At 40.9% G+C, this 27,876-nt stretch overlaps 1 protein-coding gene across 1 annotated transcript in view; it reads right to left on the bottom strand.

The window, feature by feature from the left end:
- Positions 1–27,876, bottom strand: part of sycp1 (synaptonemal complex protein 1) — a 374,769-nt gene that overhangs the window by 284,600 nt on the left and 62,293 nt on the right. The window contains exons 4-6 of the mRNA XM_043716250.1: positions 27,257–27,330; positions 21,892–22,068; positions 14,402–14,460 (exon numbers count right to left, since the gene is read on the bottom strand). Of these exons, the coding sequence (XP_043572185.1) occupies positions 14,402–14,460; positions 21,892–22,068; positions 27,257–27,330 (310 nt within the window). The remainder of the gene's footprint in view (positions 1–14,401; positions 14,461–21,891; positions 22,069–27,256; positions 27,331–27,876) is intronic.

The following is a 27,876-nucleotide window of genomic DNA, read 5'->3' as shown; positions in this document are numbered from 1 at the left end:
GCAAAAATGCCTTAAGAGAAGCTACAGAAAAAATAATGTGTGTATGTTAAGGACTTAGTTGGGGATGGATGTAGTGTTTGGAACAAGGCCAGCCAGGTAGATCGTATAAAATATATGAGTTTCCTGATTGAAGCTGTATCGTATAAAATATATGAGTTTCCTGATTGAAGCTGTTAACCTGACCGACAGCTATAAACAGGAGTGTCCCTGGCCACATGGGTGTTTTTCCTAGTGTTGGAAATATTGAATAAAATTATTTGCACAATAGTATCTTCACTGAGTCCCTGCACTCACACACATACAACACAGGTGCTATGGGGGCAAATAAGCACTGCTGCTGTATAGCAGTAGTGTGGGGATAACCAAAACAAAGCAAAATATATAAACAGGGGATTTAGAATATCCTTCGTTCAGGGCTGGCTGGCCACAGCCAGTGTACAGTGCACAAAAGAAATTACAGAGAAGTGTCAGGGATTCTGCTCACTCCAGGAGCCAGCTCTGATCTAGCTAAGTCATTGTCTTGTACTATGCACATGCAAATAAAGGGTGACGTGGTGATGGAATGCCAGCCTTTGAGGAGTTATTTCATGTTGTATTGTCTGCAATTGTGTGAGGACGTGCTGTAGAGGTTTGGGGAGGTGTTGGGAGTGGAAGAAGAGTGGACCAGGGTTTTCTGCGGAATGCTGACAAAACAGGGGAATATATGTCTGGTGGTTTCATCCCATTTGGAGTGGCAGAAATAGCAGTTTATGATATCAACCACAGCAGCAGGGAATCCTCAGGTGAGGAAGAAAGTGGACATTTGAGGCTCCACTGCAGAAGATGACATCATCAGTATAGATTTGACAGCGAAGATGCTAGGAGAATGGAATGGAGTCCTTGCCGAGGATGGGAGGGAAGGAGTTAAAGATAGATCAGTTGAAGGTGAGAGAAAAGTGGAAATGGGAAGCAAAATTGAGTTTTTTTTTTAATCCAAATGAGAGAGGCAAGCAGCACCAGATAAAGAATTGTGGGAAGAGACACAAGTACGTTTGGAAGAAGGAATGTTCTATGTACACCACAAAGAGACTGTCAGAAATAACATATCCATGTGTGTAGCCACAAACATACCAACATCTTACAGGGTGCACAAGAGATAATGTGGATATCCTCTCACCTTGAACTGTATGTATTCGCTAATCTATATCCAGTGTTGCCTTTCTTAGGTGATATGGAGGGCAGTGTCAAGGCATCAGTAATCTCTTATTCTCAGTGCATTACATGGCTTGTATTGTATTTGCCAAAATAAGGTCCATTTGTCAAAATTCCATTCAGAGGTATTGCATGGCCATCCTTGTCAGAGGCCATAAGATATAGGAGTAGAAGTAGGCCATTCATCCCATTGAGGCTGCCCTGCCATTCACTTAGATCATGGCTGATCTGATAATTCTCAATTCCACTTTCCCACTTTTTCCCCATAACCCTTGATTCTTAACTAAATAAAAGCCTTTCTACCTCAGGATTGACTATATTTAACAACCTAAGCTTGATAGCCCTCTTCAATAAAGAATGCCACAGACTCACTACGCTCAGAGAAATTCATCTTCATCTCAGTCTTAAACATGCAACTCCTTATTCTGAGATAACATCCTCTGGTCCAAAAGAAGCTTTCCACATCTCCTGTGTAAAGCACGCATACCGAACCAGATGTGGTCTGACTACTACCTTACTTAATTTTAACATGACCTCCCAACATTTATACTCCATTCCCTTTGAATGAAAAGTCAAAAATCCATTTGCCTTCCTCATTACCCACTGAACATGGATGCTGGATTTTTGTACTTCATAGGTGAAGACTCCCAAATCCTTCTGTCTTCTATAGCTTTCTTCAATCTTTCTCCATTCTATGCACTAATGAGTAGAATTAATATCACACAAGTCATTTTCCCAGCAAAATGTAATAGAGTGTACCATCTTGGTGCTTAAACAATGATCCACTGGTTGAACTGCTCAAGAGGGTCCTACAGTGGGAAAGCATGTTTCAAGACTCATACTAATCCGTTCCACACTCCACAGCCTATATCATGAGGTCACAACCATTACCTCTAGCTTTATAGCAAATCAGTTGAGAATAGGAAGAAGGATGGAGATGAGAGACTTTCCTTCTGACTGGACTATTCATGATCAACTCATTGAACTATGATAACAGTAATGGAACCCCAGATCCCCAGTCAACAACAGTCTCAGCCTTAACCTTTCTTCTATTACTGATCAGGGTCTCCTTTGCTACAATATACAATAAAAACTCCAAACAAGAATAAAATCCAATGAACGTGTTAACTGGTTGATTTTCAGACTGGATCAGCGCTAGCTTTCATTGCCAATATATGTAAAAAAAAAATAACTTGGACATTGGAATACTGGGAAAGCTAGCAGGGATGCAGGCAGGAAGAACACATTAATTTCAATACAAGGATGAGCATAACCCTATCATCTTGTCAGCTATTGATGTAAGCTCCCAACGAGTTAGGGATATACATCATACGGCAAAAAGTGCTCAAATAAACCTTAATTGAAAAGACACGAGTACTGTCATATCTCAAGAGTGTGTGCACATTGCTTTCTCCACCAAGAGGCTGGTGACATCAATGGAGTACAAAATTCAGCGGTTCAATCAGTAAATAAATAGTAGCATGAAGATGTGAATGTCTTTGCCTTGTATATGAGCTCTAGAGAACTTTGTAAAAGAAAAAGAGTGGCTGTGTTCCACATCTGAAGGTTCCTCTCAGGCTGTTACAAATGAGGACAGCAGCAACTGAGTTGCTCCAGCAATGATCCCACAGCCCCCAGCAGTCCAGAGGAATAAAATGTCTTGTACGTTAGCAGGAAATCATTAACATGCTGGGGCTTTTAAGGTCTCAGACAGCCAAAGGGCAGCTGTCAAAGGAATCCCAATGACAGAGCTTCAAATCAGTGGCCTGCCTCCTCTGCAACTACAAGCATAGGATTGACAGTCACAAAGCCACTCCTAAATATGCAATGGCAAGCATTGAGATGCATCAGGCATCTTTCTCATGAACCGTTAATCCACAGCTCCATCTGCATTTTCAGGACAATGTAAAAGGTACCATGATATGATTTTGAAGAACAACGGGAAAGTTATTGTTTGCTGCCATATATCTACCCTTCAATGTCACAGGATTATCTGTTTACTATAAGCACTGAATGGACCATTCATAATAATAAAGCGAAATACAGATAGCAGAGTGTGATGCTGACACAAACAAGCAAAAGCACAGGTATTTAAACTTGTCACTTGTTAAGTGATCATAGGATTAAAGCAAGAAATGTGTATCACAGTTACCGGTGTTGATCATATGTATTTTGATTGCTGCATTGTGAAATCGAACCTACATCCTTACTTCGTCAATAGGCTCCAAATGTGGTAATGTAATATAGTCCAAAGTTGGTCAGCTGCTCAGTCAGGTCAGTGCACATGGATAGCTGAACATTAGGCAATGGCTTGCAGCTTGAAACAGGGAAATCCCAGGAACGCAAGGCTCAGTTTTTATTGCAGAAGCATTTAAATGTCTTGTTATTCACTTGTGGGATGTGGGTGCTGCTTGCTGGCCAGCACTAACTGCCCAACCCTAATTGTCCTTGAGAAGGTGGTGGTGAGCTGCCTTCTTTTGCAGCCCGTGTGCTTAGGTCCTTAGGGAGCAAATTCCAGGATTTTGACCTAGTGGCAGTGGAGGAACAGCAATATATTTCCAAGTCAGTATAGTGAATGGCGAACTTGCGGTGGTGGCGTTCCCATGTATCTGCTGTCCTTGTCCTTCTAGATGGAAGTGGTCGTATATCTGGAAGCTGTTGTCTTTGATGATTTTCTACAGTGTATCTTGTAGATGGTACACACCGCAGTTACTGAGCATTGGTGGTGGGAGGTTGGGAGTGAATACTTGCAAATCAAGTGGGCTGCTTTGTCCTGAATGATACTGGAAAAGCGCAGCAGGTCAGGCAGCATCCAAGGAACAGGATAAGTACACACCGCAGTTACTGAGCATTGGTGGTGGGAGGTTGGGAGTGAATACTTGCAAATCAAGTGGGCTGCTTTGTCCTGAATGATGCTGGAAAAGCCCTGAAGAAGGGCTTATGCCCGAAATGTCGATTCTCCTGTTCCTTGGATGCTGCCTGACCTGCTGCGCTTTTCCAGCAACACATTTTCAGCTCTGATCTCCAGCATCTGCAGCCCTCACTTTCTCTTGTCCTGAATGATGACAAGCTTCGAATGTTGTTGGAGCTGCACTTGCTATGTACGTGGGATCATCAACGCCACACTCACAGGAATCCGATTCACTAGAGAAGAAGAAAAGGACGACCAACTCCCATTCCTATACATGATGGTACAGAGAACACCAAACGGAGAATTCACCATAATGGTATACAGGAAAGCCACACACACAGACCAAGTCCTAAACCATGAAAGCAACCACCCCAACACACACAAAAGAAGTTGCATCAAGACACTATTCAAAAGAGCCACAACACATTGCAGTACACCAGAACTGCAAAAAGAGGAAGAAGAACACCTATACAACGTATTCGCCAAAAATGGATACCTGCGCAATTTCGTCAACAGATGCCTGAGGGAACGACAACGGAATGAGGACATGCCACAACCCAAAGGACTAGCCACACTACCATACATCAAGAGCATTTCCGAACTGACAGCCAGACTACTGCGACCACTAGGACTCATAACAGCACACAAACCAACAGCCACTTTCAGATAACTCACCACAACGAAGGACCCGATACCCAGCATGAGCAAAACCAATGCAGTGTACAAAATCCCATGCGAGGAGTGCAAAAACACTACATAGGACAAACAGGAAGACAGCTAACGATCCGCATCCGTGAACACCAACTAGCCACGAAATGACACGACCAGCTATCCTTAGTAGCCACACACGCAGATGACAAGCAACATGGGTTCGACTGGGACAACACTACTATTATAGGACAAGCCAAACAGAGAACAGCCAGGGAATTCCTACAGGTATGGCACTCATCCACAGATTCAATCAATAAGCACATCGACCTGGACCCAATATACTGACCCACTACAAATGCCGGAGAAAAGATCAGAAAAGCATTTCACAGGAGGCTCCCAAGCACTGAGGATGTCACCGAGACAGGGGACGAAGCATCTGCAACACAAATTCTCAGCTCGGCGAACAGAAACACAATAGCACTGTATGGATTTGAGGCAAGGTTGATGCGAGCTCAGGTCTCGTGACTTACAAGGTTTGGGTAGGTGAGGCGGTCCTGAATAAACATGTAGATCATTTGAAAGGCGTTACCTTGTAAACGGGACAGGGACAAAACATATTTGGCCCCTCAGAATGGCCAGAAAACCCATCAGAAACCATATGTTTTCCCCTTCCATCTAGTGTCAAGAAAATTTCAGAGTCTGAAATCGGTGCAGCTGCGATACCATTACCACCAGAAGAAGGGGAAAGTCTCCTGAGGCACTCTGGACACAAGAGACAGGCTACGGTCGCATACACAAATCAGAGTAACCAGACATAGGACAAAAACATCACAGGAAAAGCTACAAGGGAAACAGCAGGCCTAATTCCCAGACTTGGTTTGGAGGCGTGGCAGGGGGAGGGAAGGTTTGGTATTGGACTGTGTGGGGTACCGTCATTAGAACAAGGTAGATCTTGTTGACTACAAGGTTAACAATCCAGGTTAACAAACTAATCAGGGGCACTGACTCTCCAATATTAACAGGGGATTTAGAATCTCCTCAGTTCAGTGGACTGACACCAAACTGGCTGGAATGTCCTCTATACAAGTAAAGAAAGTGCGACCTGATGATCGAATAACAGCCACAGTGCAGTTATTTCAAACTCAACCAAGTTTGTGAGACACAACTTTCCTCACACAAAACCATGCTGACTATCTTTAATCGATCTTTGCCTCTCTAAAGGTCCATAAAACCTATCTTTTATAATCATCTCCAACAATTTACCCACAACTGAAGTCAGACTCACAGGTTTAGTTTCCCCAGATTTTCCTTATAATCTTTCTTAATCAAAGTTACAACGTTACCTACTTTCCAGTCATTACCCACCTCATCCATAGTTATAGATAATGCAAATATTTCTACAAGGGTTCTCGGAATTCCCTCTCTTACTTCCCACAAGGTCCTGGCTTACAGTGGATCAGGTCCCAGAGATTTATCCACCTTTATATTTTCTAAGGCCTCCCAAACCTCCTCTTCTGTAATATGAACTGTTTTTAAAACGTCAAAATTTATTTCCCTGCTTTCTCTCGACTCCACTTCTTTCCCCATAGCAGAAATTGACACCATATATTCATTTAGCATCTCCACTATCTCCTGGAGTTCAACACATTGATAAAGGATAGCATTACAGCTGTACTGAGGGAGAATATTCCTGGAAATACATCCAGGCAAGTTATTTGGTGGAACTGAGAAATAGGAAAGAGATGATTACCTTATTGGGATTGTATTATAGAACCCTCAACAGTCAGTGGGAAATTGAGGAACAAATTTGGAAGGAGATCTCAGGTATCTGTAAGAATAATAGGGTGGTTATGGTAGGGGATTTTAACTTTCCAAACATAAACTGGGACTACCATAGTGTTAAGGGTTTAGACGGAGAAGAATGTGTTAAATGTCTATAAGAAAATTTTCTGATTCCGTATGTGGATGTACCTACGAGAGAAATAAGGCAGGGCAGGTGACTGAAGTGTCATTGGGGGAGCACTTTGGGGCCACCGATCATAGTTCTATTAGTTTTAAAATAGTGATGGAAAAGGATAGACCGGATCTAAATGCTGAAGTTCCAAATTGGAGGAAGGCCAATTTTGACGGTATTAGGCAAGAACTTTCAAAAGCTGATTGGAGTCAGATGTTTGCAGGTAAAGGGACAGCTGGAAAATGGGAAACCTTCAAAAATGAGATAACCAGAATCCAGACTCAGTATGTTCCTGTTAGAGTGAAAGGCAAGACTGGTAGGTGTAGGGAATGCTGAATGACTAGAGAAATTGAGGTTTTGGCCAAGGAAAAGGAGGAAGCATATGTCAGGTATAGATAGTACAGATCAAGTGAATCCTTAGAAGAGTAAAAAGGCAGTAGGAATATACTTAAGAGGAAAATCAGGAGGTCAAAAAGGGAACATGAGACAGCTTTAGCAAATAGGGTTAAGGAGTATCCAAAGACATTTTATAAATACGTTAAGGACAAAAGGGTAACTTGGGAGAGAATAGAGCCCCTCAAGATCAGCAAGGCAGCTTATGCGTGGAACCACAAGACATGGGGGAAGATACTAAACAAGTATTTTGCAACAGTGTTTACTATGAGTAGGATATGGAAGATATAGAATGTGGGTAAATAGCTGGTGACATCTTGAAAAATGTCCATATTATAGAGGAGGTGGTGCTGGATGTCTTAAAACACAAAAAGGTGGATAAATCCCCAAGTCCTGATCAGCTATACCCTAGAACTCTGTGCGAAGCTTAAAAAGTGATTGCTGGGCCCCTTGCTGAGATACTTGTGTCATTGATAGTCACAGGTGAGATGCCGCAAGACTGGAGATTGGTTAACTAGTGGTGCCACTATTTAAGAAGGATGGTAAGGAAACGCTAGGGAGCTATAGACTGGTGAGCCTGACATCAGTGGTGGCTAAGTTGTTGGAGGAAATCCTGAGGGACAGGATTTACTTGAATTTGGAAAGGGAAGGACTGATTAGGGATAGTCAACATAGTTTTGTGCAAGGGAAATCATATCTCACAAACTTGATTGAGTTTTTCGATGTAGTAATGAAAAGGACTGTGGAGGGCAGAGCAGTGGATGTGATCTATATCAGTAAGGCGTTCGACAAGGTTCCTCATGGTAGTCTGGTTAGCAAGATTAGAACTCATAGAATACAGAGAAAACTCGTAATTTGGATACAGAACTGGCTCGAAGGTAGAAGACAGAGGGTAGTGGTGGATGGTTGATTTTCTGACTGAAGGCAAGTGACCAGAGGTGAGCCACAAGGATTGATGTTGGGTCCACTGCTTTTCATCATTTATACAAATGATTTGCAAATAAACATAGGAGATATAGTTAGTAAGGTGGAGATGACACCAAAATTGGAGGTGTTGTGGACAGCAAAGAAGATTACCTCAGAGTACAACGGGCTCTTGATCAGATAGGCCAATGGGCTGAGGAGTGACAGATGGAATTTAATTTAGATAAATGTGAAGTGTTGCATTTTGGAAAGGCAAGTGAGAACAGGACTTACACACTTAATGGTAAGATTCTGGAGAGTGTTGCTGAACAAAGAGACCTTGGAGTGCAGATTCATAGTTCCTTGAAAGTGGAGTCACAAGTAGATAGTATAGTGAAAAAGGTGTTTGGTATGCTTTCCTTTATTGGTCAGAGTATTGATTATAGGAGTTGGGAAGTCATGTTGCAGCTGTACAAGACATTGGTTCTTCCCCTTTTGGAATACTGTATGCAAGTCTGGACTCTCTCTATTTTGGAAAGATGTTGTAAAACTTGAATGGGTTCAGAAAAGATTTACAAGGATGTTGCCAGGGTTGGAGGATTTGAGTACAGGAAGAGGCTGAATAAGCTCAGGCTGTTTTCCCTGGAGTATCGGCAACGGAGGGGTGAACTTATAGAGTTTCATAAAATCTATAAAAAGAGGGGCATGGATAGGATAGATACACAAGGTCTTTTCCCTGGGGTGTGGAATCCAGGACTAGAAGGCGTAGATTTAGAATGAGGGAGAAAAATTTAAAAGGGACCTGAGGGGCAACTTTTTCACACATGTGTATGGAATGAGCTGCCAAAGAAGTGGTAGAGGCTGGGAAAATTACAATATTTAAAAGGCATCTGGATTGGTCCACGAACAGGAAAGGTTTATAGGGATATGAGCCAAGTGCTGGCAAATGGGACTAGATTAGATTAGGTCATCTGGTTGGCATGGATCAGTTGGACCGATGGGTCTGTTTCCATGCTGTATATCTCTATGACTCTTTGACAAAGATGACTTCCTTACCCTGTCTCTAGTTACCCTCTTGCTCTTAATGTAATTGTAGAATCTCATAGGATTTGCAAATAAGGTTAAGGATAATCCAATATCATATCCCCTTCTTGCCTTCTTGATTTCTCTCTTAAGATTGCTCCTACACTCTTTATATTAATAAGGAGATTCAATTGAATTGGACTACCATGATACCAAGAGTTCGGAGTAGTCTGGCAGTCATTTCCGAGAAGTCTTTGAAGTAGGGGAGAGTGGCTAGGGTTTCTAGACACATTTTGTCTGCTTGTTTGCATTTGTTGCTGAGAAATCAGCGGATGATGTTCATTAGGTACCCGTTCTTTTTTAAATGTGCTGTATATGTGATTTTCCTCTGTTCTTCGTAGTTCCTCTGTGTTGCAGTGTGTGGTGGCTCATTGAAATAATGTTCTAATGCAGCTTTGAGTGTGCGTGTTGGGCTGAATGCTTCTGTAGTTCAGTATTTGGTCTGTATATGTTGTTTTCCTATTGATGCTGGTTTGAAGTTCCCAATTGAATGTTCGCTCTACTGTGACATTTAGGAATGGCAGTTTGTTGTTGTTTTCCGCTTCTTCAATGAATTTTATGCCAGTAAGGATATTATTGGTGGTCTTGAAGGTTTCCCCTAATTTGTTTTGTTTAGCAGACCCAAAGTTTGGGTTTGATGGTTCGCAGAGCTGTTTGTTTGAGTCTCTGCATTACTGCCTCTGCTAAGAACCCTGATACTGGAGATCCCATGGATGTTCTGTTGGTTTGTCTGTAGGTTTTGTTAATGACAGTGAAGTGGGTGGTAAGGCATGGGTCCACTAGCTTGATGACGTTGTCCGTGCTGATGAAGTTGGTGGTGTTTGGTATACGTGTCTTTGGATCTTCTAATAGTGTAGTCAGTTCTGGATGTAGGTTTGCTCGCTGAGCTGGAAGATTTATTTTCAGACATTTTGTCACCATACTAGGTAACATCTTCAGTGATTCTCCAGTATAGTCAGTGTTTCCTTGGCCAGGTAGATGTTGATGGATGTGAACAGGGCTGTTATGTCAAAGGAGACCATTATTTCATCCTGTTGTATCTTTGTGTCTTTGGTGTTCAAGAATTTATTCCTGAAAATTCATAAACCAGGAGCCCCTCTCAGACCCATTATCTCACTACCTGAAACACCAACGTACAGATTAGCCAAGGCGCTACACCAAAGATTAAAACACTTAGTAGAAGACTCACACCACTCCATCCAAGAATTCCTGAACACCATCAAAGACACCAAGATAGAACAAACACCAAGATAGAACAAACACAAACCCACCAACCTGAAACAGCAACTCATGAAATTGAAAGACCCGATACAGACAACAAGCAAAACTATTGCCATTTACAAAATACCTTGCAAGAACTAAAACAAAATACATTGGACAAACAGGCAGAAAACTAGCCACCAGGTTACATGAACATCAACTAGCCACAAAATAACATGACCCACTCTCTCTAGTATCCTTCCATACAGATGAAAGAGAACACCACTTCGACTAGGACAGCTCATCCATCCTAGGACAAGCTAAACAGAGACACGCACAAGAATTCCCAGAAGCACGGCATTCCAACCAGAACTCTATCAACAAACACATCGACTAAGACCCCATTTACCACCCTCTGAGAAAAAGAACAGGAAATGACATCACCACAGGAAATGACATCAACAACCCAAGGAAACCCAAACACGTAACTGAAAAGTGGTCACTAACACCAGTGCTTCACTGAAGGCTCACTGATGATGTTACCTAGTATGGTGACGAAACATCTGAAAATGAACCTTCCAGCTCAGCATGCAAATTTACATCCAGAATGTTTGATCCATGTTTGAACCAAGTCTATAGTGAGGTTGGGGGCTGAGCAATCCTTCTTATAGTCACACATTCTGGAACTGACCAGAGAGCATGTAATTGTAATGAGATAGGTTCAATTACCAAACTCAGAATGAAGGCACCCCTAATTAGTAGTAATCACAAAATGATGGAATGTTATACCCCAGTTTGGAAGAAGCAAGACTGGATTTAACTCGAGCACTTCAAAATTTAAATAAAAGGAACTAAGTCATCATGAAAGCTGACCTAACTGACCTGGCATTGCATTGACCTGAATCAATAGAGACACAGAGGCAGACATTTGGGGGATATATCAGAATACTCTGCACAAGCACAATCCCAGCAAACTCTAAAGGGAGGACCCATCATCTATAGTTAACAAAAATGTTAATGGATACCATCAAACGTAAGGAAATAAACATATGAATGACAGGTGAGGTCATACTGAACTGAATCTTCAGCTTCACTTTCCTCCCTTATCACAATAACCCTTGATTCCCTTACTGGTTGAATATCTATCTAAGCCTTCAATATGATGACACAGCTTCGACAGGCCCTCTACAGTAGGTAAATCCCAGATTCACTACACTTTGAGAGATATTCTTCCTCTTCTATTCTAACTGTGCAACCCCTTACTCTAAGATTATGCTCCCTGATTCTTGGCACTCAGAAAAGGGAAAACCATCTTTCAACATTTGTCCGATAAAGCCCCATAAAAATAGTATGTTTTAAAAAAGATTGCGTCCTTTTCTTCTAAACACCAGTGAGTACAAGTACAACCTTACTCAACATTTTCTCATCAAAAAATCCCTCCATAACTGGGATTAATTGAGTGATCACTTTCTAGATTACAGGCAATGCCTACATATCTTTCATTAGTTAAGGAGACCAAAGTTGTTTAGTGTTGACCTACAGTTGAACTAGTGCCTTGTATTTTAAAAAGATTTACTTATTTTCATATTCCCATTGAAATAAAGGCCAACATTTTCCATTTACTGTTCCTATTAGTTGCTGAACTTTTCTGATAGATTTGTAATTCATACAGGAGGACTCCCAAATAGACTCAGATATTTACAGTAGAGAATGAGGCCATTTGGCCTATCATGTCCATGTTAGTCAACAGAAGTCTGACTACACTAATCTCATTTCCCAACTTTAAGTTGACAGCAATACAATTGAATATTTAAATGCTGTGCAAATTTAATAAAAAATGCTTTTGACTCAACTACTCATTCAAGATTCCAGCCTTCCCTTAACCGAGTGAAAGAATTTCTCAATTCTACTCTTTGATTTTTACCTCTCACTTGAATCTATCCACCCCGATTACTGATCTTTCTACTAATGGAAGAAGTGCCTTCCTATACAGTTCCAGCATAACATCCTTACTTCATATTCAATGCCTCATGTATAACATATGCCATTTTAAATCACTTTATCGACCTGCTGTCTTCAGGAATCTGTGGATTTGCACCTGAAGGTCTCTCTAATCTTCAATACTTTGTAGGGTCCTACTATTCATAGTTTAATCCGTTGCCACATTAGAGCTGCCCAAGCATATTTATCTCATCTTTCTATGTTGAATTCCATTTTCCCACTGCTCTGCCCAGTTGATCAGTTTATTGATATCCTCCTGCAGCTTTTCAATATTTACCACCCTATCAATTTGTTACCCGCTTCATTTAAGTCCAAATCATCAACATACGCCACAAACGGTAAGGATCCCAGCACTGAATCCAGCAGAAACCTACTGGAAGTAGGCTTCCCGTCACATAAACGTCCCTCTGCAATCATCCTCTGTTCCCTTCCCTCAGCCAATTTGGGATCCAATATGCTCCTTTGCCTTGAACTATATGGTCTCTTACTTTCTTGATCAGGCTGCCATTAAGGAACCTTAATGAGTCCTGAAGCAGGGCGATATCCGAAACATCATTTTCTCCACCTCCTGATGCTGTGTTCTTCCAGCCTCCTGATTGTCTACCTTGAATTCCAGCATCCGCATTTTTTTTGTGTCTATTAAGAAACTTTAACAAAAGTCTTGCTAAATTACATGCAGATCCCATCAAATGCATTGCCCTCAAAAAGTTACTTTCTCAAAAATGCGATTATATTTGTCAAAGAACTCTTCCTTAAAAAATCTATGCTCACTACCTCGGAATCTCTCCAAATGCAGACATATTCTGTCCCTCAGAAATCTAGTACCTTCCCCACCACTCAGGTTAGAGTGATTGGCCTGTAACATCCTTCTGTATCCTTTCCACATTTTCAAAAAAAAAATTGGGATAACGTCTGCCATTCTCCAGTTCTCTAGCACCTCACCTGTGGCCTCAGAGGATTCAAAAATGATTGTTAAATTCCTGTGCTGTAGTTTTGTGCAGTCTTCCTCTATTTAAATAATATTCAATCAGCATGCAAAACCTTATTTTCCCACATTGTACTTTATCTGCCAAGTTTTTTGCCTGTTCACTTACTCTGGGGAAATATGTTGAGCTACAAGGCTGTAGATTGTGGCTGAATACAGGTCTGATGAGCCATAATACTTTATGAATGTCCAGCAATTAATTTACAGTATCAGTTTTAAAAGTATTCCATGTTGCACATTACAATATCAAACATAATGCAGAGGTGATGGGCTAGTGGACTGGTATCACTGGACTGTTAATCTAGAAACCCAGCTAATGTTCTGGGGACCCAGGTTTCAAGCTTGCCACAGTAGGTAGTGGAAACCTGGAATTAAAAGTCCAATGATGACCATGAATCCATTGTCAACGGTCGTAAAATCTCATCTGGTTCATTAATGTCCTTTAGGGAAAGGAACTGCCACCTTATTTGGTCTGGCCTACATGTTACTCGAGACCCTCAGAATGTGGTTGACTCTTAAACTGCCCTCTGGACAATGAGAGATAGGTAATAAATGTTGACTTAGCCAGAAACTCATGGATGAATTTAAAATAAAAACTGGAGGGTATCCTCAAAGCGAATTTAGGGCCTCATCTCCACAAGGGCTGTATCAATAAACTTCCTTCAAAACTGATGTGATAATGACCAAATAGTCTGTTTTAAAGATAGCTATTGAAGAGTAAATAAGGGTACACAAGTTTATTATGCAAAGGAAAAAAAACAATGAAAGCTTTATATATTCTGTATATATAAAAAAGACAGAACAATTTTAACACAGTAAGCAAAGTTTCAATTTGTTTCATATTTCTATACTTTTTGCAACTCCACATAAATATTCCTACCTCAACTCTAAATTTTTACTTCAATTATTTTTGAAAGTTTACTTTCTTTGGACAGCAGAGACATTCAGTACTTTTCTGAATCATGACATGAACTTTTCACAATTTAAGTCACTGCCCCAAATAATTTTCTGACCATCAAATTGACTAGTCTCTATTTTTAAATCAAAAACCCAAATGATACTATTATTTACATTATACACCTTTTCTAACAGGGAACTGTTTCACTCATTTTGAGAAAGTATCACTGACCTCAATATTTTCAGCATTTTCAGCATAGAGTCGACGCGTTTCATCTCTTTCTGCTTCATCTACAATGAAAAAGTAAAAAACATTATTGTTATTTTAACAAAGAACAGTGTCTGCTTATCATCAAATAAAATAATACAGTAAATGTAGAAACTTCTGAAAATAACCAACAGCATCTGCATAGACAGAATTAGAATTAACTAGCTAAATATTTACTTCACAAGTACTTCAAAGGTGGTGGAAAGGTTGGGTGTGGCAATGGCTCAGGAACAAGTTTTTTTTGGTGGAGTGGGTCTTGACCATGCTGTTGAATGCAGTCACAATATTAGTATCATGCTTCAGGGTTTCCTGAACAATCAAGGAGTGTGGGACTGATGAAGACCTGCACATGGTAATGCAACAATTTTGATGTAAAGAGATCCTGTCAAAAGGTGAAATATCCATTTCCATTGAGGTTCTAGAAACTTCAGAAAGCAGAGGAATGGAAGGGAGTAAGGGGGGAGGCTGCCCCAGTTACTGGGTTTCTGACTTTTACATCGAGGTTCTGCTGTGTGCTGAGGACCCACAGATAGGACGTAAAGACCAGCCTCCGAAGCCAAGCAGGCTTGAATGGAAGTGACTGAGGTGTTCACAGGGGAAGAGAAGTGAGTGGCAACAAACATTTACATGTGAACCCCACTCTGATTTACCAGCATTCTCTTGCACATCCCTTCTTAATCCAAAATAAGTTGCAGCTCCACTCATCTCTCACATAACACATTATCTTGCATTCATAGGACATACTACTTAGTAGCAGGATTAGGCCACTGAGTGCTCTAGCGCAACTCTGCCGCCAATTCCACTCTGATGTCTGCCCCACAACACCGACTCCCTTATCGATCAACTTAGCCTTGATTGACTTAAACTTCGACTGCTTTCTGGCGAAGATAATTTCACATTTAATGGTCTTCTTGGATAATAAAATTTTACACATCTCCAATGTAAAAGTGAGACCTCCTCAAGTCTACTCACTCTTATGAGGGGAGACATTGGGCAGACAATGGTATTATAGCTAGACTATTAATCCAGAGACCCAGGTAATATTCTGGGAACCTGGGTTTGAATCCGTCCAAGGCAGATGGTGTATGAAATTTGAAATTGATAAAAATCTGAAATTAAGAGCTTAATGATGACCATGAAATCACTGTCAATTGTCAGAGGGAAAACCCCATCTCATTCATTAATGCCTTTTAGATGAAAGCAATTGCCATCATCGGATTGGTCTACATAGGACTGCAGACTCACAGCAATGGAGTTCACTCTTAACTGTCCAATGGACAATATAGCCAGTGATGCCCACAATCCCACAAACAAAAAAAATTCTTTCAGAGACCATCTCTGAGCTCAGGTTTCTGTTTCAGTAAGAGTATCTCCATTTTTTAAAATTCAACAGACACAGACCCAATTTGTTCAACCTTTCTTTCATAAAATAAGCCCTACATGCCAGGAATTAATCAAATTAAAGTCTTTGAAGTGCTTATAATGTAATTATATCCTTTTTCTCACAAGGAGACCAAAAGTATATACAGTAATCTAGATGTAGTCTCAACAAGGCCCTGCATTGTTGCAGTGAAATTTCCAAACTCTTGCATTCCTCTCCCCGTGGAAACAAAGAAAAATTACATGCCATCTATCCTCCTGATCCCTTGTTACATCTGCATATATAACCTCATGATTCATGTAAGAGCATATCCAGTACCCTCTGTACCTCTTGAGCCCTGCAATCTTTCCCTGTTTAAATTGCATGCTGTTCATCTATTCTTCCTGGGAAAATGGACAAGTTGTATTTTTTCCACGTCATATACCATCTATCAAATCTTTACCTACCCACTAACCTATTGTCATGGACAAAGGAGAATGGGGTTACATTTAAGTTATGATTCTGTAATGAAGACCATGTGATTTGTATATATTTTTCATTTATTTTAAATTTGGATGTTTTACTTATGAATTAGTCACACACGGGCTGTCCTATCCGTCTGAAGAACTTAATAAGTAGCTTGTAAGTATTTCTGCAGTCACGGTGATTTCTTTTAAAACGGTTTGATGGAGTTAGCTTTCAGAATTAATGAAAGTCCAAAAATTCCCTTCTCTGCCATGTGCAGGACAAATGTCACAAATCATGCAAAGTAGATCTGGACTGTTTGACCAGATATACATCAGCGTTTTAGAGATAACACCATGTCAAGGATACTGGAGTATGAGAATATCCTGAAACTGGCAAATACTTCTGGCTATGGCAAGTGCAAGAAGTAGTCCAGCATCAGAGGTGAGGATCACCATAGGGACATGGTAGATAGTTAATGAGGCAAATTTGGAACTACAGCAAAGGAAAATCCACTAGGCCTCACAGAGAGAATTCTTTCATGAATTACAACAAAATCTATTATTTGTCAAAATCTGGTGAGATTTAGCATGGAAGGTCCATGGCAGATAGCCAACGCAGCCTGGAGTCTGACATTCTTTCTCGAGGTTGAGCAGCAATTGAACTAGTCTCCCAAAACGTTACTTTAAAGCAATTCAATCAATTCTGATCTTAGTCATGTGAGTAAAACAAACATTTCAGGTGTTAATAACCAATCACTGCAGACTAATTGGAAAGTTGTTGAGTTAACCTTATAGTTTTACATTAAAATTTCCACTGCAAGATGACAAGTAATTGTAAAAACATTAATACTCATTTTAGCACAATGGATCTTCATGTTTTTCATTGGAGAGAACTATCTGGAAGCAAATGGCATCTTCAGTCCTCTCGTGCCAGCTTTAGCTGGAATAGTTATTGAATGGAGGGTATTAAGAAGCTTCAAGAATTACAGTCATGTGATCAGCCTCAGCCGTTTTATGTGTGCAGCAAGTTTGTCCATTTTTGGAAGACAATGATTTTAAATACAAAAATATAGAATACAGTTTCTTTGGGATTTCATTTCATGCATTCTAGCCATGACACTATTTAGCTACTTACACAGATCCTCTATTCTCTTGACAACTTGCTTTGTCTTTCTGCTATCATCAGAAAATTTAGCGATATTTGGTCCCCACATCTAATTCATTGGCAGAGATCCTAAGTAATGAAAACTCCAGTGTCTGAGTCCTGTAACATTCTACTAGTTACATTTTCCCAACTAGAAAATCAAGAATTATTACAGTGCAGAAGGAGGCCATTTGGCCCATTGTGGCTGCACCATGTCTATTATCGTGTGTCAATCTCCTATATTTTGCCCATTCCCACCCCCATCCCCCCATTTACGATTGAGGCTACCTCAATGAAGGCAAAAACAGATAGATTTTTGCACAGTAAAGGTGTTAAGGGTTATGATGAGTAGGTGGGTAAAAGGACCTGAGTCTATAATAAGATCAACGATGATCTTATTGAATGGTTGAGCAGGCCCGACAGGCCAGATGGCCTACCCATGCTCCTATTTCTTATGTTCATTGGAGGCTGGCATGGTGGCTCAGTAGTGAGCATTTCTGCCTCACAGCAGCAGAGACCCAGGTTCAATTCCAGCTGTGGGTGACTAACTGTTTGGAGTTTGCACGTTCTTCCTGTGCCTGCACGAGTTTCCGCCAGAGGCTCTGGTTTCATCTCACAGTCCAAAGATGTGCCAGTTAGATTGATTGGTCTTGCCAAATTGCCCAATTGTATCCATCAATGTGCAGGTTAGGTGGATTAGTATTAAAGTTACTGGGGTCTGGGTGGGAGTGCTTCGGGGGATGGTGCAGACTCAATGGGCCGAATGACTTCTTTAAACACTTTAGGAATCTATATCCTTGCGGATCATTGTTATTCAAAAAAAATCTGATGCCCTCTTGAATGACCCCTCAGTTGAACCTACATTCCATAGCGTAACAGCTCACTGTGTGACAAACGTTATGCCCTCTCGTTCATACATCTTGTACAAGAGAAATAGCTTCATCCCCACTGACTCTGTCCTATCCAGTCCACTCATAATTTTGAAAACCCCAGCCTTCTGCTCTCCAGAAAGAACATTCCTAATTTCTTGAAACTATCCTCATAGCTGAAGTTTCTCATACTTGGAACCATCTCAGCAAATTGCTTCTGCACTCTCTCCAATGCTTTTGCAATACTCCAGCTGAGGTCAAGTTCAACATTACTTCCTTGCTCTTGTATTCTGTACCTGTATTGAGAAAACAGAGAACACTATATGCTATATTTACTGCTCTATCCATATGTCCTCTCATCTTTGGTAATTAATGCACATTCCCACTCAGCTCTCTCTGCTCCTCTCTTTAAAATTGTATTTCCTATTTTATATTGTCTTTCAGTCTCCTCTGACCAAAGTGCATCACTTTACACTTTTCTGTATTGAACTTCATCTGCTACTGATACACCCAATTCACCAAATTATCAATGTATTTTTGGAATTCCACACTACCTTCCTCACAGTTCACAATTCTTCCAAAGTTTAGTGTCATCTACAAACTTAGAAGCAGTTTCCTGAACATCAAGCTTAATTTGCGATTTTTGAGAGGATTCATAGCTTTGGTTGAGGTTCTGTTTGTAAGTTTGCTCGCTGAGCTGGCAAGTTTGTTTTCAGATGTTTCGTCACCATACTAGGTAACATCATCAGTGAGCCTGGTGTTATGACCTGATTTCTATTTATTTGTCTTGGTTTCTTAAGGTGGGTGATATCATTTCTGGTTCTTTCACTCAGAGGATAGTAAATAGGGTCCAAATTGATGTGTGTATTGATGGAGTTCCAGATAGAATGCCACGCCTCTTGGAATTCCCATGCGAGTCTCTGTTTAGCTTGTCCTACGATGGATGTGTTGACCCAGTCAGAGTGGTGACCTTTTTAATCTGTATGTAACGATACTAGTGATAGTGGGTCAGGAATAAAAGAATGACTAGACTAAGATTAGGGCTAATCAAGGACAGTAGTGGGAAGTTGTGAGTGGAGTTCAAGAAGATAGGGGAAGCGATAAATGAATATTTTTCCAAAGTATTCACAATGGAAAAAGACAATATTGTAGAGGACAATACTGAGATACAGGCTACTAGATTAGACAGGATTGAGGTTCACAAGGAGGAGATGTTAGCAATTCTGGCAAGTGTGAAAATAGATTAGTTCCCTGTGCCATTTGGGATTTATCCTGGGATTCTCTGGGAGGCGAGGGTGGACATTACAGAGGAGATTGCTCTTGACTTTGATCTTTATGTTGTCATTGTCTGCAGGAATAGTGCCAGAAGACTGGAGGATAGCAAGTGTTGTCCCCTTGTTCAAGAAAGGGAGTAAAGATAACACTAGTAATTACAGACCAGTGAGCCTTACTTTGGTTTTGGGTAAAGTGTTGGAAAAGGTTATAAGAGATAGGATTTATAATCATCTAGAAAGGAATAAGTTGATTAGGGATAGTCAACACGGTTTTGTGAAGAGTGCCTCGCAAACCTTATTGAGTTCTTTGAGATGACCACCAAACAGGTGGATGGGGGTAAAGCGGTTGATGTGGTGTATGTGGATTTCAATAAGGCATTTGATAAGGTTCCCCACAGTAGGCTATTGCACAAAATATTAAGGCATGGGATTGAGGTTGATTTAACAGTTTCGATGAAAAATTGGCTAGATGAAAGAAGACAGTGGGAAATGTTCATCCTGGAGTTCAGTTACTAGTGGTGTACCGCAAGGATCTGTTTTGGGGCCACCGCTTTTTGTCATTTTTATAAATGACTTAGATGAGAGCGCAAAAGAATGGGTTACTAAATTTGCGCTGAAAATGTGTTGCTGGAAAAGCGCAGCAGGTCAGGCAGCATACAAGGAACAGGAGAATCGACGAAGAAGGGCTTATGCCCGAAACGTCGATTCTCCTGTTCCTTGGATGCTGCCTGACCTGCTGCGCTTTTCCAGCAACACATTTTCAGCTCTGATCTCCAGCATCTGCAGCCCTCACTTTCTCTCTACTAAATTTGCGGATGACACTAAGATTAGTGGACTTGTGGACAGTGCTGAAGGATGTTGCAGGTTACAGAGGGACATAGATAAGCTGCAGAGCTGGGCTGAGAAGTGGAAAATGGAGTTTAATGCAGAAAGATATAAGATGGTTCATTTTGGAAGGAGCAACAGGAATAAAGAGTATTGGGCTAATGGTAAGATTCTTGACTGTGTAGATGAGCAGAGAGATCTCAGTGTCTATATACAAAGATTCCTGAAAGTTGACAACCAGATTAATAGGGTTATTAAGAAGGCACACAATGTTTTTAGATTTTAATGGCAGAGGGGTTGAGGTTTGGAGCCACGAGGCCATGCTGCAGCTAGTATTGCGTACAGTTCTGGTCACCACATTATAGGAAGAATGTGGAAGCTTTGCAAAGGGCTCAGAGGAGATTTACTAGGATGTTTCCTGATATGGAGGGAAGGTCTAATGAGGAAAGGCTGAGGGACTTGTGGCTGTTTTTTATTAGAGAGAAGAAGGTTGAGAGGTGACTTAGTTGAGACATACAAGATAATCAGAGGGCTAGACAGGGTGGACAGTGAGAGCCTTTTACCTCAGATGGTGATGGCTAGCACGAAGAGACATAGTTTTAAATTGAGGGGCGATAGATATAAGACAGATGTCAAAGGTAGTTTCTTTCCTCATAGTAGGGGCATGGAATGCACTGTCTGCAACAGTAGTAGACTTGCCAACTTTAAGGCCATTTAAATGGTCATAGTGGAATAGTGTAGGATAGATGGGCTTCAGATTGATTCCACAGGTCGGCACAACATCGAGGGCTGAAGGGTCTGTATAATGCTGTAACATTTTATGTTCTATGTCTTTTGGTGGCTGGTTGGTATAAGGTATCCTGGTGTCTAGTTTTCTGCCTGTTTGACAGATGTAGTGTTTGTTACGGATCTTGCATGTTATTTTGTAAATGACATATATTTTGCTGTTGTTTGCATTGGGTCCTTTAGATTCATTAGCCATTGTTTAAGTGGTAGGTTTGTGGACTACCATGATGCCAAGGGATCTGAGTAGGTAACTGTACATTATCTTACATCAAACCAGGAACCCCCCTCAGACCCATAGTCTCACTACCTGGAACACCGATATACAGACTAGCCAAGGAACTCCACTGAAAACTGAAATACCTAGTAGAAGACTTATGTCATTCCATTCACTCCACCCAAGAATTCCTGACCACCAAAGACATCAAGATAGAAGAGGATGAAATAATGGTCTCCTTTCACATGACAGCCCTGTTCACATTAATTTAACATCAACCTGGCCAAAAAAACACTGACTGCACTACTAGAGGAACCAAGAACACAAACACCAGACAGTACCAACTTCACCAGCAAAGACAACATCCTCAAGCTAGTAGACCTGTGCCTCACTACCCACTTCACATTCAATAACAAGACCTACAAAGAAATCAATGGAACACCCATGGGATCACCAATATCAGGGTTCCTAGCAGAAGCAGAAATGCAGAGACTCTAACAAACAGCCCTCCCAACCAACGAACACAAACTTTGGGTCTACCATGTGGATGATACCATCGTCATCACAAAACTGAACAATCAACAATATCCTTACTGGCATAAAATTCACAAAGAGGAGGAAAATGACAACAGATTCCCATTCCTCGATGTCACAGTAGAACGAACAGTTAATGCAGAACTTCAAACCAGCGTCTGAGGGAAACAACACACACAGACCAAACACTTAACTACAGAAGCAATCATCCCAACACCCACAAATGGAGCTGCATCAAGTCATTATTTAAATGAGCCACAACACATCACAGCACCCAGGAACTTTAAACAGCAGAAGAAAAATACTTATACAGCGTATTCAGATAGAACGGGTACCCAATAAACACCGTCCGCCAATTTCTTAACACAAACCCAAGCAAGCAGACACAATACTCTAGCCTCATTACCTTACATCAAATACATCTCTGAAATGACTTCCAGACTACTCAGACCCCTTGGCATCATGGTAGCCCACAAACCTACCATCACACTTAAACAGCGGCTAATGAACCTAAAGGACGCTATACAAGCAACCAGCCAAACTAATGTCATTAACAAAGTACCATGCAAGGACTGTAACAAACACTACACTGGACAAACTGGCAGAAAACTAGCCACCAGGATACATGAACACCAACTAGCCACCAAAAGACATGACCCACTATCACTGTGATCCTTACATACCAAGACGAAGGACTCCACTTTGGCTAGGACAACACATCCATCATAGGACAAACTAAACGGAGACATGCATGGGAATTCCTGGAGGCCTGCCATTCTAACTGGGCAGCACAGTGGCTCAGTGGTTAGCAGTGCTGCCTCACAGCACCAGGATCCCAGGTTCAATTCCAACCTCGGGTGACTGTCTGTGTAGAATTTGCACATTCTCCCTGTGTCTGTGTGGGTTTCTCCGGGTGATCCAGTTTCCTCCCACAGTCCAAAGATGTGCAGGTCAGGTTGAATTGGCCATGCTAAATTCCCCGTAACGTTAGGTGCATTCGTCAGAGGGAAATGGGTCTGGGTGGGTTACTCTTCGGAGGGTCGGTGTGGACTGGTTGAGCCAAAGGGCCTGTTTCCACACTGTAGGGAATCTAATCCAATTTAATATAACATAATATAATATAATCTACACATCGACTTGGACCCCATTTACCAACTCTGAGAAAAAGAACCAGAAATGCTATCACCCACCTTAAGAAACCAAGACTCAAATAGAAAGTGGGACATGACACCAACACTTCACTGGAGGCTCACTGATGATGTTATCTAGTATGGTGATGAAACATCTGAAAACAAACTTGCCGGTTCAGTGAGCAAACTTACAACCAGAACCAAGCTTAACATATATGAATGAGTGCAGTTGTTATTTGCTCAGTATGGTGCATAAAACCTAATTGTTGAGCTTGACTTTGACAGGGCTTAGGGGAAAGTACTAATTGCATAGAATAATACCCACTTCTGATATAGCAATAAAAGAAGACCACAAAACGCTCATCAAACATAATCAGTACCACAAAACCTCAAAAACCATTTTGTGAAACTTTGGACTTTTCAGTATAAATTATATGTTCTTTTGATATATGACAAAGGAAGAATATGTGGGACAAGAAGATTCTTTTTGTCGCTGCCTTTTTCTGTGCTGTAGACCTCTACAAATCAGGAAAAGTGAGGATCCCAATACTGACCACTGGGGAACTCCACTAAAAATCTTACTCCAGCCCAAAAAATATTCATTAACCATCACCCTGCATCACTCAGGTAGTTTTGTCAATGTCCCTTTTGTCAAAGGCCATACCATGACCAACAACTTCCCTCACAAGTCTGTTGTGTGGCAACATATCAAGTGCCTTCTGTAAATCCATGTATATATCAGCAGTACTACCCACTTCGAGCCTATTACCTCTTCAAAGCTCTCAAGTAGAATAGTTAAACACAATTTCCCCTTTAGAGATTCAGGCTGACTGCTCCGAATTAACCCACCTTTTCCATGTTTATCCTGCTTGTTCCTCAGAACCACTCTATCCTTTACTATTCTTTTATAATGAATCCAGACAGCAAAAGCTTTGTTAAATTTATACAAAAGGAAGAGAAAACTCCAAGTGAAAATAGACCCCTTAGAGAATGAGGCTGGAGAAATAGTAATGGGGAACAAGGAAATGGCAGAGGAATTAAAGTAGACATGTTGCATCGTTCTTCGCAGTAGAATACACTAATCACATTCTAATATTAATAAGTAATCAAGGGGCAAAAGGAGAAGAAATAAATCCAAAAACAATCTTGCATAGGGTCCATTGGTCAAACACTGGATGACGATAGAAAAACTGCATACATCTTTTGCAACACACGAAGTTAGTAACAGGCCATCGTCCACCAGCAGGAAATTTGGTTATTTTTTAAAGTTGAATAGGATTTGACATATAAAGACAGCTCTAAACCACCCATCATCCAATTGCCGAGCAGTAAGAGCAATACAAACTTTGAAGGCCGGATTGAAGAAACAGCCTGCAGGCTCATTAGATACCAAACTATCACAGTTTTTGTTTCATTATAGGACCATCCCACATGTAAGTACAAGTATAGCAGAGTTGCTAATGGGCAGAAGACTCGGCACCAGATTAAGTCTGATGTTCCTGGATCTGTGGGGTAAGGTAGGGAAAAGGCTTCAGGAACTCCAATGCCTGACTAAAGATTCACCAAGCGACAGACAGAATTTGAGACTGGGGATGAAGTTTTCTATAAGAATCATGGAAATGGCCGCAGATAGGTAAAAGGCCTAGTCGACGCAAAATCAGGACCAGTTATGTATCAAGTTCGGGTAGGTGCAACAGTCCAGAATAAGCATGTGGACCATGTGAAAGCCACAAATTTGCAAACAGTGCAGGAGCAAAACATGCCGAGTCAAAGGAACCTGACCCGGTGCAAAAACACCCCAAGAGGCTTTCCAAGGAAAAGGACTGACCCTTGTCCACAGACTCATTGTGGGAGGGATGCAATGATTGTAACAAAGTCAGCCAGCTGGACCCCATCAAATAGGAGTTACCTGACTGGGCCTGTTAATCTCGCCCAGAGAGGCCTGGCTAGCATAAAAATGTTGAGGGCTGGACGTACTGACACTCTGGTACCTGACTCTGTATGAAGCAGTACTATAGTCAAGGACAGTTCATGTATAAATAAAAGGGTGGCTTCGTGACAGGATACCAGCCTCTGTAGAATTATTTCAGTGGCCAAACAAAAGTATTTCTTTTCAGTGACAAGGGAAGATAAAATGTTTGTGTGTTGAGTTTACTAGTGTTGCAATTATACATTGTATTCTCCCACAGCACAGCCAGAAAGTATGTCTATGTTGCCTCCTAGGTTGCTTTTGAATCCTCCTGTTCTTTAGCTGCTGGGCAAAAGCTATGGCTCATGACAGTGAGACTGTACATCATGCAACAGACGGCCCATTAAAGGCAAAATAGTGACACCTATTCCAGTTAGTACTGCAAGACTCTTCCAGGTATATATATCTACAGCCTAGAAAGAGCCCATTGCATAAAAGCTTATGGTCAGAGTTATCTTCACAACCAATGTCCTGTTCTGCTCAGTTGTGAATGCAGCAGGTGGCAGGTTTCAATAGAGGCCAGTTCTCACCAAGATGGAGGTAGGAGATACAGTCTTCTGCTCCGAATCCAGCTCACACTGTTCCTCCCACCCCTTGTTATGAATATTCCTTGATTGGTGTGTCCTCTGATTCTCTAAACCATGCTATATTTAAAGAGAAATGCCTGTTGTTGTACCCACAGCACAGTACAGGCCCATCGGTTCTCAATGTTGCGCTGACCTGTGAACTATTCTCAGCTCATCCCCCTACGCTGTCCCAAAATCATCCATGTGCTTATCTAAGGATTGTTTAGATCTCCCTAATGTGGCTGAGTTGACTACATTAGCAGGTAGGGCATTCCATGCCCTTACCACTCTCCACGTAAAGAACTTTCCTCTGACATCTGTCTTAAATCTATTTGTAGTTATGCCCTCTCGTACAAGCTGACGTCATCTTCCTGGAAAAAGTATTTCTAATCCTCTGATCATCTTGTATGTCTCTATCAAATCCCCCCTTAGCCTTCTTCTTTCCAAGTTCAAGTCTCTCAGCCTTTCCTCATAAGACCTTCCCTCTAGACCAGGCAACATCCTGGTAAATCTCCTCTGCACCTTTTCTAATGCTTCCACATCCTTCCTGTAATGGGGCGGGGCAACCAGAACTGTACACAATATTCCAAGTGTGGCCACACCAGCGTTTTGTATAGTTACAGCATGATATTGCGGTTCCGGAACTCAATCCCTCTACGAATGAAACCTAACACACCGTATGCCTTATTCACAGCACTATCCACCTGGGTGGCAACTTTCAGGGATCTATGTACATGGACTCCAAGATCTCTCTGCACATTCACACTACCAAGAATCTTTCCATTGACCCAGTACTCTGCCTTCATGTTATTCTTCCAAAAGTGCATCAGCTCACATTTAGCTTCATTGAACTCCATTTGCCACCTCTCAGCCCAATTCAGCAGTTTATCCAAGTCCCTGTAACATTGTAACATTCTTCCAAACTGTCCACTACTCTACCGACTTTAGTGTCATCTGCAAATTTACTAATCCACCTCCCTATGCCTGCGTCTAAGTCATTTATAAAAATGACAAACTGTGCAGAAGCATTGAAGTTAGGATCAAGGTCTTCACAAACTGGCACAGGACTCTCTGTAGACTTAAAGAACTCTAGAAAACCAAAACTCTGTACTATAACAGCACCATTCAGTGTGGTTAAAAGACAGCATTAGCAGAAGCATTGAGATCCAAATGGCAGTGTTGTTAACAAATTAACATTACACATTTAATTACATTATTATCTGCCTGTGGTATAAACTACAGGTGGATGCACTTTACTTATTTGCAAATGTCCTTACCAATATGGCATTCAGAATTATTCACAGCAGGTATGTGTGTACACAGGCACTATTTTGGACTCTTAAGAGTATTCAAGGTGCCCAAAATAAAATTGGCACCATGATCTGAATTACTTATCATAAAAGTACTCTAAAACACTATCTCCATATGACCATACAATAAAATTAAATACTATGTATGGTGGAAACCTGAAATTAAAAACAAACTGAAAAAAACTCATTAGATCTAGCACCTTCTGAAGACAGAAATAGAATTAACATTGTACTGAGTTCTGAAAAAGTCATATTTGACTTAAAAGTTAACTCTGCCTTTCTTTCCACAGATGCTGACAGTCCTGCTGAGTTCTAGCCAGCAATTTTTCATCATTTATTTCTTATAACAGTAGTTAGAATAAAATACTTACATGCTCTCATTTTTTCAGTTGATCTAGAACATGTTTCTTTCACAAGAGAGCATAGATCTCTTGTAGCATTATGTCTAGGAATACAAATTATATTTTGAATTTAATTAAAATATGCCTTTAGCTGTACTGTCTCCATGAAAATACATTGCTTACAATCTCAATTTTTTATTAATATTGGTTACACAAAAACATTAGGGAAGGCTGCACTACTGTAATTTTAACAATAAGCTATAAAATAAAAGTTTTCATAATAAAGAATCATAGTTGATTTTAAACCTGAACTAACAGGATCAAATTGACTGTTCATTTTCCACCTTATCTAACTTTAGCCTCCATTGATGACAATAAAAAATTAAAGGTCACAAGTAGTAAAGCACTATATTAGATAAGAATATTTATTCATTGGAGGGGGGGGCACAGTGGCTCAGTGGTTAGCACTACAACCTCACAGCATTAGGGACCTGGGTTCAATTCCAGCACTTGTTGGAAGTACTGGAATGGCCTGTTTCCACAATGTAGGGAATCTATTTCAATTAGAGGAGAAAGTGAGGACTGCAGATGCTGGAGATCAGAGCTGAAAATGTGTTGCTGGAAAAGCGCAGCAGGTCAGGCAGCATCCA

The sequence above is a fragment of the Chiloscyllium plagiosum genome, chromosome 26, assembly GCF_004010195.1.
Source record: "Chiloscyllium plagiosum isolate BGI_BamShark_2017 chromosome 26, ASM401019v2, whole genome shotgun sequence".
NCBI lineage: Eukaryota > Metazoa > Chordata > Chondrichthyes > Orectolobiformes > Hemiscylliidae > Chiloscyllium > Chiloscyllium plagiosum.
This window is presented reverse-complemented; position numbering and strand designations above follow the sequence as displayed.